This window comes from Solanum tuberosum, unplaced genomic scaffold (genome assembly GCF_000226075.1).
Source record: "Solanum tuberosum cultivar DM 1-3 516 R44 unplaced genomic scaffold, SolTub_3.0 scf00095, whole genome shotgun sequence".
In the NCBI taxonomy this organism is placed as follows: domain Eukaryota; kingdom Viridiplantae; phylum Streptophyta; class Magnoliopsida; order Solanales; family Solanaceae; genus Solanum; species Solanum tuberosum.
Window position 1 is genome coordinate 533,123 of NW_006239021.1, and position 13,018 is coordinate 546,140.

Below are 13,018 nucleotides of genomic sequence, written 5' to 3' on the forward strand. Positions count from 1 at the left end.
AAGAACAGCAACAATATAGAACCTTTTGAATTTAAAATTTGTGGATAAAACAAACCTCATAGAAGGTATCTTTATATGTGTTTAAGTTATTGCTCAACCATTTCTCTAAATCCAAGAGTTCTTTGCGGGAAGCAAGGGCAGCAAGTCTGATGCCGAAAGCAAAAGGTATCCTATCTAGTACTGATGATAGAATCTGCAACACACAAAAAATCATGAGTTCACATACTGGAAGTATGACCAAGGGTAGGATATGCAAAACAGGGGAAGATGTACATGAAGAGATCAATATATATTTCAATCAACCACTGGTACAGTACAAGAAATTCCTCGAATAAGCAAAAAAGAACGGAAGGTCGTAATTCTATCCATTCCTCAAATAAATAATATATAATAACAAAACTAGAAGAATTAACTATGAAACAAAAACATACTTCTATTTCTTTAAACAACAAACTTACAAATATTATTTAGCCATTACACCTGCTACACTAGGAACTTTTTTTTTTGGGTTAAGGACCTGGCATACTAGAATCTTTTTTGGGTTAAGGACCTGGCATACTAGAATCATCCAGAATATATTTAAACTGCAACCAGGGTTTCTTAAAGCATAAAGTGCAAAAAACCGATAAGATCCACAGGCTAAAGTGATGAGTGAGAAACGAAGCCCATACTTAGTGGACATGAAGCACGCTGCTTCCTGTAAGATATCACTTACATATATGGATTCACTACATATAATTAATAATCAAAGCGCACTAAAATTACTAATTTAGCATCCAATATACAGTAATGACGATATCAACCCACCTCCCTAAAGTAAACACTTATAATTTCACAAGACCATCAAACAAAAACTTCAATCACAAAACATTTTTCCGTTTTCGACTAAACAACCAAAAAGGAAACTATCTGCAACACTTGATTTCATATTTGATTGTACTAAAAAAAGAACAAGAAAAGAAGATCGGGAATAAATAAGACTTGGATAAAATATAAAAGAGAGCCATTTCTTTGAAAGAGAAAAAAAAGAGAATATCAGAAGTAATTAAGAAATACAGGTGGTTCTAGAATAGGCATAAAAAATCGAGAAGACAGAAGATAGGGGCAACAAAGGAAACACTGAAGCATATGTGGAGACAAAATTTATTATTCTAAATAGCCCAATGTTTTTCCCTTCTTTTTCTCTTTCACTTTTTCATCTTCTACATTGATAATCAAAGAAATCAACCGCTTCTCTGTGGAATCACTTGTGCTTCATTGTCTGTGAAGTGCATCACTGCATCCACTAAGCAATGACAACTCACTTTGCATTGCTTTATCTCTTACTGACTGCAACAGATAACTATGCAAAAAGACATTCAATACTATATTACTAATAGACTGCTATATGAATGATGCATGTAACAGCCAATCATTTCAAATAACATACTCAAGTGAAAATGTTCAGAACTGAATACAACAACGGATCATTTCAAATAACATACTAATGGTATCAATCTTCTGCATCACTGTTAAATACTTGAATTTGGGAAATAATCCAACCTTAAGCTCTTGACAGGCATCCAAAACTGTGTGCATGTTGTCCAGATCAACGTCCAATGCTTCTACAAGACCCCAACACAAGATGCTAGTATTAACATGCCACAAATGAAGAATCATACCCCTAGCAGCAGCATTTTTTAGCATAACAGGAAAAGCAGCAGCGGCAACTTCATGCTGGAGGAGATTATATGCAGTCTACAAAAAGATTCAAAGGCATTTTGATTAATAAAGATGATAAACTAAGAAAAGGGAAAGATTCATAATCACTGTCCAAGCACGGTACATTAATGTGGGCCATCCCATGAAGCAAGACTTCTGGACAGTGCTTCAGAGGGTGCTCCAGGATGGACCGCACAGAGCTTGCATAACCTATCTCAGCCAGCTGGCAAAGAACTTCGAGAAGGTCAAGACACAACCATGCGTGATTTGCATGTCCATTTTGGATTTTATGGTCATTCACCGCATCAGCGCAATCCTGCTCCAGCACAGCATCTTTTCAGACCAATCATAAAAGATATGAGGTTGTAGATAAGCTTAATGTTAAAAGCATCATACCAGTTGCCTCTTAGAATGTGCGAAGGTAAATACTTCAGGAGGCACTGACACAGCATACTTGAGTAAGGAAAGCTGACCCTCAGCATTCTTCCAGATAGAACCACAAATAGTTCCAAGAGGAAAAGGATCCTACAGTCCGGCATGATATACAACAAAATTATGTCAAGGAGGAAAATTTTATTTTTTGTTGACCATGGTACAATGTAAGTGGTCCATTGAAAGAGAATACTTTAACAAGAACAAGAGGGAAAAAAATGAACACATCGAATAACACAAACAGAACTGTAAGTTCCAAAGAAAAATTTAGCAGAACAAAATATCCTACTTAGATACGGGGAAATGGAGTAACTGAATTAAATTGCATGTTCCATTATTATATGAAATAAGTGCAAATCCCCCTGTTGCGAGTCTACAAATTTTTCTTTCTTGCATGTTCCCTTCTTTTAAAGACACTAAAAAGGTGAAAAGTGGATAGCCTCATAGATGCATGTATTGTATAGAGGGAAGAAGGGAGGTACCTGACAGGCATGTTTGTAAATGGACATCAAAAAGGAAAAGGCTGCCCCGTCGGGAATATAGAAACCCTCATGATCGAAGTTATCTAAAACAGTTACCCAGTTAAGTCCAGGAGCCTGCACACAAAGAGGTGGAAAGTTGGTAAATGGGTTCCTTGTCATCAAGCTATAACTGCAATCAATAAATACTAACTAGTAAACATTTAAGTTGATGGAACTCACAAGTTGCTTAATTGCATCAATAAGGACGTCGGCATTCCAGGAACTCAATGGTGATGGATCAGCTGCAGAGATGCTACCAAGAGCAGTACGGAACGTTGAGAACATGTTAAGGTTATCCTCGATGCCTGAACGGGTACGTACAACCATACCAAGTATCCTAGCAACAGTCACTTCAGTCAGCGGCAAAAATAAGGATAACATTTCTTTGCATTGCAAGATAGAAGCAGTGCATCCATAACCCAATTCCTTCATTATGTCTGCTATACTCATTTCTTTCTCCATATCTGCCAAAAGAACATCAAAATCATCTTCACCGTCGTCATTTAAGAAATCTAAGTTCCTGCCACAAAAAAGACAAGGTCATGTCATGTTTACAGTAATACATAAGTTTCTAGACAAAAGACATAAAAGAACAACAACTAAATTAAACTAATAATACCTCAAAAAGTTAGCTTCATGAAGTTCGTCAGATAGCAATGGAGTTAAAATGAACTGGGCTTCTTTTGACTGGATGAGTGATAGCAAATGCATAAACAAGTCTACATGCTTAGAGAGGCCTTCAGATTGATTCAGAAACAAAAGAACATTCTGAATATGCTTGGCATCATCTAAAGAAGAGTTGGTGGAACGTAACTCTGCAATCTGGCCCATGCAATAGTTGGTTCCTGCAAAATACAAGTAACAAAAACACATCTGGATAAAGGAAATACAGCAACTTAACACACATTCTTTTACCTCCTTTCTTCCACCACATAAAAGCTTAAATCAGGACCCAAGTACTATTGACAGCATTTGTAGGAAAAAGATGGGCTTACCACATTTCTTGACATCAACATTTTCTGAGTCTGACAAAGCAAGGCCAACTCCAATTTTTTCAGATATTGCCAAGTGGAAAGCATTTGATAGATTCACTAAAAACTCCTCACTGATTGCAGTATCCTTGAGGGATTCAGAAAAAACAGTGCTGAAATTTGGCTTGTCCAAGATGCATCTGAAAATGGAAGCAAATACAGGATCCAGCTGTGTGTTCTTCGAGTCTTTCCCATAAACATTCAGATGATCGATGCAGGTCCGAAGCAGCAATATGCTCCCTTCAACTCCATATGCCAGATACTGTAAGGAGAAAAATGTCAAAGAAAACAAAGTGAGAGGATAGAGGTGCTATTTTAATATTTTTCCCAGGGACTAACAAATATAGATAACCATCTAGTTGCAACATATCAAAACAGTCTCTGATTGCAACAATATTACCTACTTATATCCTAAAGATAATGTTTTTCATTTAACTCAAATATAACTGAGGATTGCAATTCCCACAAACAATCTCAAGTTTTAGCGCAGAGCATTAAAACCGTGCAGAATCGACTTAACAATTGGGAAAAAATAATTAACACTAATAACATCCCTAAATTGAAAAGTTATAACTTCTAAAATAACACTATATGGTCAATTACAGGATTAAATAAACTAAACATTCCAAAAGATCAACTAAAGCCATTTATAAAAATAAAGTAACAATAAAAATTTGACTCCTACAAATGCAAAACAGAAGTTGGAGCCTAATGCTTGTTGGCTTCCCAATTATGTATCCCAAATTTTTATAACTATAAGCATCATTTTAGTAAGTTGCAATACCAGTCAAAATTCATCATGCTTTTCAGGCAATAACAAAAATAGATACCAGTTAAATATCAACAACATACTTCCCCAACAAAGACGGAGGAACATGGAGAGAAAAAGGAAAGCGCTTCCACTATAAAAAATAGTAGATTACCAAAACAAATGCTCCAAAGCCAAGGAAAAAATTGAGCCACCAGAACTTCAGCATTTATATTTGAACAACACTTCGAGGTTAGGTCCAGACGCTCAGTTCAATGATGGTTGGGGAAAATAAAATAGAAGATCAGATATACTTGGGAATTCTCTCTTAAGAAAATCTATTTCTCCTGCCCTACCCTCTGTGCTCTAGAGTAACAGATGGAACTTGACATCCCGGTAGATCTTAGTAGTATGCCATAGAAGGTGAAGAGAAACCAAGATGCAGTCTCAATTGCTAGCTTAATACCTTTTCCTGACCTTATATGCTTATTGATTACAGTAGCGTTGAGAAGAGAGAGGAAAAACTTCCGAGAGAAAAGCAGTAATTGAAGAGTGTCAGCAATAATTTGCATCTTATAAATTTGGGAATGAAAGATAAATGAAACAGCCTGGTTCCGTAATAGATTATGTCCAAAAGAATCACATAATCTTCACTCTATCCCAAAAGAAAAAAAAGGCAAAACGACATCAAGTGACAAAATCAAGGTAGACCATTTCGAGAACAACTCTGTAGAAGTAACAGAGATTTCAACAGTAAAGGCTTATTTTAAAAGGAATTTCAACACTAAAGGGTTATTCTTATCTTTAGAAAAAAAGAACAAAAATGTAAAACACTTAAAGCAATATAGTGCTGAGGAGAGAACAAGACAATTTCATACTGAAATATCGACGGCATAGTTTCAAAGACAACTTGCATTTTCCCAGTAAAGCAATTGGAAAATCAATTGCACATCTGCATGTGGAAATTCCGGTGTGATTCACAATTCGGAAGTTAATCTAATACAGATAACACGTAAGAGGGTTGGCAAATTGCTATTACCTTAGACTGAATGGGCCTGTCAGTTGTCAGTTTCATATTTGAAGCAAATTTGGCTTATGTCTGACTCAATTCATTACTATGTTGCAAACTCAATGTTATTAACACCTATAATTTCTTCGCAGTACACTTAGGGAAGTGTGAGCTACAAACAATGATGCCCGAAGTGATTCCACTGAAAAGTTGTAGTTCTTTCATCTCAACTTTGAGGAATTGAATTAATGTAGGCATTATTGGATGTTGATTAGTTATTTAAATTGCAGTTTGAATATTATATTACTAATATATGCTTGCTATTTAAATATTTAATATACTGTCCACTTCAGTCATGTTTTCCACTTCAACATCCACGAACCTTACCTTCCTTGCAGTTTTTGCTTTTACAGAGAACACTGATGCTATTATTGATGCAACCTAATCAAAACTGCAATGCATTCACTTAATAGGCATTCCGGAAAGAATGCAATACACAGTTCTCAAAAGAGCCGTTTGAACCACTTCAAAAAAAGGATTTTAAAACATACTTTGGGGAAAATGTCAGATGGGGAAAATGTTTGAGCAAAAAGTCTGTGTTTGGATATAGATGTAGTTCTTTTAACGGAAGAAGATTTTATTGAAATTTTTTGAAAAAGACCGTCTTTGACATTATAAACTTTTTTGGAGAAACTTCTTGAAAGAAAAAAAAAACTTGAGACACATTTTGGAAAAACTTCTAGTAAGATCTAAGAAAAAAGCATACAACCAAAACCCACCTTAAGATGAACAGTGTTGACTCAGATTTTGAAATGCAGTGTATCAGGCAAATATTCATTCGAGGTGGAAATTATGATGCATTTTCCAAATACAACAACATACCAAGTGAGAAATTATGAGGTATCATCCAAATAACCTCACTACTTTATGTATTACTTCTGTAGGCTTTTATAAACCATGTATAAAAGTATCAGGCTATCAGGAAAGAAGAATGCTCAGTTTTGCTCATGGAGCTATATTCTTCATCAAATGGTATAATCCAGAGCAAAATGAAGATAACGTACAGGTAAGAGCATCAGCTATAGAGAAGGTATAATATTATTATTTTTAACCGAGAAATCCGTCTGTGACCGCCCCTTTGGACCAATCACAGCCTTCTAAACTCGGTGGATAATGGGCCCGCCCCTCTACCCTTCTCATAGAGAAGGTATAATATCTCGTTTAACTTTCGGAAATTCCACCATCTTTACATCCCAAAAAACACCGTTATGTAAGAGTCATCTATAAAAGGTTTCATATCATACATACACTGCTTGGGTCTTAAACAAAAAGGATAGAGTGACAACTGACCAAGCGTTGTAGAAGGAAAAAAGCTTAGAAGAGGCTAAGATCTGCTAGAAATTTAAGCACAAGGTACAATTGAACAATTAAAACAAGCACATTATTGGATAAAAGACATAAATGTAATGCAATCCCCCCCCCCCCCAAAAAAAATGAAAAGACAGACAAAGAAAATGCAACTAAGTGAAATATATTGAGTAAAATCAGACCAATCAAATTCAAATCCATTTAAAAATTTGATTCAGATGCGAAGATCTTGTTTTGATTGTTTGTTAAAAACTTCAAATTCAGTTACTAATTTTCTTATACTATATATATTTATAATTTCATATTGATAATCTCTGGCATACTTTTTAACACATCTATCTGAACATGAACATTTTATATTGAAAGTTAATACTTCTCCTCGCCAACGATATGGTCATTTATTGCCACCCTCTTCAAGACACTCAACGAGCATGAAGCACATGCTTTAGTAGCTTCATGTCAGCACAGTAGCACCGCTTAACAAGACTAGTCACCAGTCTGAATTATAAGAACTTCAGGGCTCAAGTGTGCACCTCAGTATCTTGATCCTTATTCAAAGCATTGAGGAAACATTTAGCCTATATTGCATCCAACTTCTGAGCATAAGCACCTCAAGCTTGTTGTGACAACACAGAACAGCTCTAATAATTTAGGGCAACAATAATACCACAACATGATGCATGGTATATGGTAAGTGAGTCAACCGAACCTCATCCAAGAAAGACGGAAAAAAAAATTGATTGATACATCCAAAAACAGACAATTTAACAATTTTTCTACCAAGGCATCTCCCATTTCAAAAGTTATATTCTCTTTATTGAGTATTGTACGATTATATAAGAAGCATTCTAAGACAAGTGTCCAGATTTAGTACTTAGCTTCTACTTGATTTCCCCCTCTTATTACCCCAAGAGGGAAGAAGAATGCACTGACACGCCATATATAAAATCAGGAAACAAATTAATCTTTGACTCCACCAATCAAAAAAAAAATGTAGGGGGGAAAGCACAATTGGGAATTGAATCTTCATATTTATATCCTATATACGAACTACAGTGATCCTAATGAATAATATCACTTAATAAGGGAAAAGGAATCCACTATTCATTTATGCTAGAAAAAGTTTGAATCTTCTTTTCTGGATAGGCAAGAACATTTTGAATCCTTATTTCTTGTTCTTTATAATACAAATCCTCAATCTAATTACCCAAACCAAAAGGATGTCACATCTGTTACCCATACTATCCCCATTCATGGTGGTCAAATGCATCTACATCTCCATTGAAACTACAAAAAGTTACCAAAATTTTAGAAATCCTTTTACCCGATAACCAAATTTCATGCTTTTTAATCACCAACAACTATCTTGCACCAGATGTGTAAAATGTATGCAACCCTTATATAAAGGTACTTTTATTTCCCCTAAAACAAAATTACAAATAATCCAATTAAAATATTAATGAATACCTTGCGGAAAAACTATTACTCAAAAAGGACAATTTTGCACAACCACATACTAGAAATCACCAACAGTTCTCTCACACGCAATTCACAAAAAATGGTCAGATTGCTATGCTACATGTACTCAAATTACGTAAATTTTGATATCAATTTTCACGATCGAAATCAAAATATGGATAGTAAAAGCAAAACCACATTTACTCAAGAAGGGCAACTCAAGGCAATTACAGATAGTGTTTTCTATGGCTCTCACTTCTCTCTCATCTGATGCATAAAATACATGAAGTTCAATTAAGTAATTTACTTGCTGTATTATTTTTTTAAAAAAACTTGTAACTTTTTGTATTCCTCAGCATAAATTTACTTGCAGTATTTGCAAATGAAAATTCCAATTTTAGATATTTGGAGCAAAACCCACTACTCAAGAAGGGCAATTTAAGCAACTACATAACCTTGACAGTCATTGTTCTAGTAACTACTTGTTAAATCACTACCCCAGCGCAAACATATAGAAACAACCGTGAAATTTCTGGTAAATGCATGTATACTCACAAACACGGATTACTATATCTGGATTATGCACATCATCCGCTAGTGTAAAATTATTAAAAGTATTTGAAGTGTTTAAACTTCTTTATATATTCAGCCACATGTGCAAGTATGAAAGAATTTTATAGACTAAACCATTCTTCTATGAAATGTTGATTCTATCAATCATTCCTTATCTTAATCAAGTTCCTACCCCATAAATAAATCCCCATACAACCTAACCAGCCAGGGGAAGAGAACATCTGAAGGGTTAATTCAGATTAAGTTACAACACACCGACCTAGGCAACCACTAGCTACAATTTATAGAATTTTTTGATAGATTATATTCATCAAAAAAAAAAAGGCTGCATGAAGCCCCACTGGATATTCGAAACAAAAACCATTACAGAGAAGGGCAATTCAGTGTAACTACATCACCCAATCACCATGAAGATTGTGCCTTCTAATTAACAAACTAATCCCCCGCTACACTCGTACAAACATAACCAAACAATAAGTTACAGCAAGATTGATTCCAATCTTGCGTATTATATGTAAATTCCAATTAAATATATTTTACTAATAGCAGTGACGAATAAACAAAGAAACAATTTTGGGTATTTGAAACAGAAGTCATTACTCAAGAAGTGCAATTAATAACAACTACATAATCTTGAAAATCGTTCTTTCCAAGATAATTCCAATCTGTGCAAGAAACAACCAAGACTCGACTGTAGATACGTACATAACGGAATTGGGGTAAGGAGGGTATACTATACCTGACGGAGCTCATGGAAAACAGTGTCAGAATTGGAACCGTTCAAACTCTGGAACAGAAACCGAATCTGAGTAGAAGCAGCGGAGCCGAAAGGAATCATCGCGAAGAGAGCAGAAGTTAACGCTAGGGTTTTTCAACGAGCAGAGAAAGCAAGAGAGCGGGGGGAGACTGAGAGAGCGAGAGATTTGCTGAACGATCGGGAAGAGAGAAAATATGAAGGTGAGAGCAATTGGACTACTAAAGAAGGGCTTTTATATGATGTGGGTGGGGTAAACTGATTCGGTGTTATCTGCACCTATAAAACCGGAGTTACCCAAATTGCCCTTTGGTCTTTTCTTGGTCAAAAAACATAAACAGCCCCTAAAGTTGTCGTAACATTCATTTCCACACCTCAAATTTCGACTCAAGTTATGATGAAGTCTTTTTTTCTTTTAGGGGTCGTTTGGTAGAGTGTATTAGGAATATAATGCATGCATTCGATGTGTGTATTAACAATACTTTGTTTGGTACACTTTTTCATGTCATGTATAACTAATGTACACTCTATTGTGTATTAAGTTGTGTATTACTAACAGTGGCGGATCCAGGATTTAGAGTCCGTGGGTGCCAAATAAACTTATCGATTAAATTAATTTTATATTTGATTAAATTATTCGTCTTTTCGATATATATCATAAATCAATCAATAAAATATAAATAATAAGATATTATAAATCCACACTCCACACTAAAAGCATGAAGTTAACAAATTTAAAACTTTCAATAATATTACTATTTACTAATATTATAAATATTCAACATTCATTTACAATTGTCCTCGACGAGTTTTCATATTCTGAAAACGATCGATAATGACATCATTACTAACATTTATAAATACATCACGCTCTATGTAACACACTAGACAATCATTTAAATATTGATTACCAATACTATTCCGCACTTCATTTTTTATGTGCTTCATTGACGAAAATGCTCTCTCCACAGTTGCCGTAGCAACAGGTAAAATCAAAGTCAACTTTACAAGTAAATAAACAAGTGAATAAGTCTCCGCGAGATTTGCTTCAACTAATGCCTCTGCCAAATCACGAATTCCTTGCAAGTTGGAGAACTTGGGATTACCACTTCGCATATGAATAATGAAAGTATCGAGTTGATAGCTCAAATCTCTAATTTTTCCATCATCAAACTCACTTGGATAACACTTTGCTAAAGTCATGATTTTACCTTTGTCAAAATTAGAGAAAGAATTGACCAGATTCAAGCTACCCATCCAAAGAAGTAAATCACTACTCACTACATCAAAACGGTCATTAAGTTCTTGAAGTTGCACATCAATGACAGCAAAAAAGACTTCAACACGCAAGTGGTGCGCATAACTAACACCCGAAGACTTACGTTTTGACTTTCCGGGAAAATAAGACTCATCCAACTTGGGAATCAAGATATCATGCACATCACAAAATGAGGAAACATCATCCAACAAAGATTCCCATCCATTTTCCCTCATATCTTGCAATCTTTTCTTTGTAATATTAAGAAACTCCACCGCATTAACAATATCTTGATCTTTTTTTTGTAAAATCTTACTCAACTCATTTGACATTGCCAACACTTTCAACATCAAGTGAAGCACAAAAATAAATTTAAATGTTTTAATCTTTGTTAAAATATACTCCGCTTGATTTCTATCACCTAATGTGGACCCTTCAAGTTCAATCACTTCAAGAACATGAACAATAGATGAGAAAATAACAATAAAGTTATCTAAAGTTTTGAAATGTGATCCCCAACGAGTATCACCTGGTCTTTGAAGCCCACGTTCTTGATGTAATCCTTGGCCTTTTTGAACTTCACCGGATTCAAATAATTGCTCTAACTTTTTGGCTTGGTGATCACGAAGTAAGTCTCTACGCTTGAAAGATCCTCCAACAACATTCAACACATTACTAACATGATCAAAAAAGTCTTCAACATCCAAATGTTTTTTAGCAATAGCCACTAGTGTTAGTTGCAATTGATGAGCAAAACAATGAATGTAATATGCCGATGGACTATCTTTCATAATCAAAGTTTTGAGCCCATTTATCTCTCCTTTCATATTACTAGCCCCATCATAACCTTGTCCACGTATTTTGGATGGACTTAGTGAGTGAACGGAAAGCAAAGAATAAATCGCTTTCTTCAATGAACATGCCGATGTATCACTAACATGGACAAGACCGATAAATCGTTCAACTACTTCACCATTCTTATTAACAAAACGCAAAACAAGAGCCATTTGTTCTTTGTGAGAGATGTCTTTTGACTCATCAACTAATATACCAAAGTAATCTCCATTCAAGTCCCCAATTATTGCTTTCAATGTTTCTTTTGCACAAGCATTGGCAATATCTTTTTGAATCATAGGACAAGTCAACGTATCATTTTGTGGGGCATTTTCCAATATCACTTTTCCAACATTCGGATGTTTGTCCCCGTGCCATCGCAAAAATCCTAGAAAGAAGCCTTGATTAATTGAAGATTCACTTTCATCGTGACCTCGAAAAGGTAATCCATATTGCAAAAGAAGTCTTGACACATCAATTGAGGCTTCCAAACGCATTCGATACTCATTTTTTAACTTTTGATGCTTATCAATAACAACTTGAATTGATTGATGATGATTTGACAAATCTAGCATCTTGTTGAAACATTTGTCATGAATACTATTAACATCACCAACATGTTTACGGAATCTTTCAAGTGCCCTATTCCAACTCCTAAAACCCGTTTTTGTGTAAAACTCACTTGTACTTCCATGGAAAAAATCATCTTTGAATAAATAACAACATAGACAATAGACAGAATCTTTCTCCACGCTATACTCCAACCATTTAGAATATGGACCTTCAAACCAAATTTTACAAAATTGACGCATTCTTTTTCCAATTTCAGTTGGAGGATATGAATCCATTTTTGGTTGACAAGGCCCTTTTTGAATATAATGTTTCCCTTGAATAAATAACAATATAGACAATAGACATAATCTTTCTCCACGCTATACTCCAACCATTTAGAATATGGACCTTCAAACCAAATTTTACAAAATTGACGCATTCTTTTTCCAATTTCAGTTGGAGGATATGAATCCATTTTTGGTTGACAAGGCCCTTTTTGAATATAATGTTTCCTCACTTCATCCTTTATTTGAGGGTTATAGTGAGAAATTGGTACTCTTTTTCCTGGATCGGCTTCAAGTGAATCTAAATTAAGGTCATCTATAAGACTAGAAGGATTGACATTCGTACTAGAACTTGCTTGAGAATGGTTAAATTTCACAAGAAACTTCTCCATCTCAATTCACAAAACTAGAACACTTTCCTACAAAAATTAAAATTCAATTCAACTCACAATTAATTCAAATTTAATAGGGTAAGTCATAGTTAATTCAAATTAA

At 34.9% G+C, this 13,018-nt stretch overlaps 2 protein-coding genes across 3 annotated transcripts in view; both read right to left on the minus strand.

The window, feature by feature from the left end:
* Positions 1–9,802, minus strand: part of LOC102583960 (CCR4-NOT transcription complex subunit 1) — a 28,161-nt gene extending 18,359 nt beyond the window's left edge. Inside the window, exons 1-9 of one of the 2 annotated variants that reach the window (XM_006347852.2) lie at positions 9,581–9,802; positions 3,650–3,947; positions 3,274–3,499; positions 2,835–3,174; positions 2,616–2,729; positions 2,098–2,226; positions 1,826–2,017; positions 1,543–1,737; positions 56–193 (exon numbers count right to left, since the gene is read on the minus strand). In XM_006347852.2, the coding sequence (XP_006347914.1) occupies positions 56–193; positions 1,543–1,737; positions 1,826–2,017; positions 2,098–2,226; positions 2,616–2,729; positions 2,835–3,174; positions 3,274–3,499; positions 3,650–3,947; positions 9,581–9,679 (1,731 nt within the window). In that variant the 5' untranslated portion in view covers positions 9,680–9,802. The remainder of the gene's footprint in view (positions 1–55; positions 194–1,542; positions 1,738–1,825; positions 2,018–2,097; positions 2,227–2,615; positions 2,730–2,834; positions 3,175–3,273; positions 3,500–3,649; positions 3,948–9,580) is intronic. The other variant, XM_015309003.1, reaches the window with a different exon arrangement.
* Positions 9,803–10,384: 582 nt separating this feature from the next.
* On the minus strand, positions 10,385–12,535 carry LOC107060738 (zinc finger MYM-type protein 1-like). Its single transcript, XM_015308968.1, has one exon. It carries the CDS (start codon positions 12,533–12,535, stop codon positions 10,385–10,387), a length of 2,151 nt encoding a protein of 716 aa, XP_015164454.1.
* Positions 12,536–13,018: the final 483 nt, after the last annotated feature.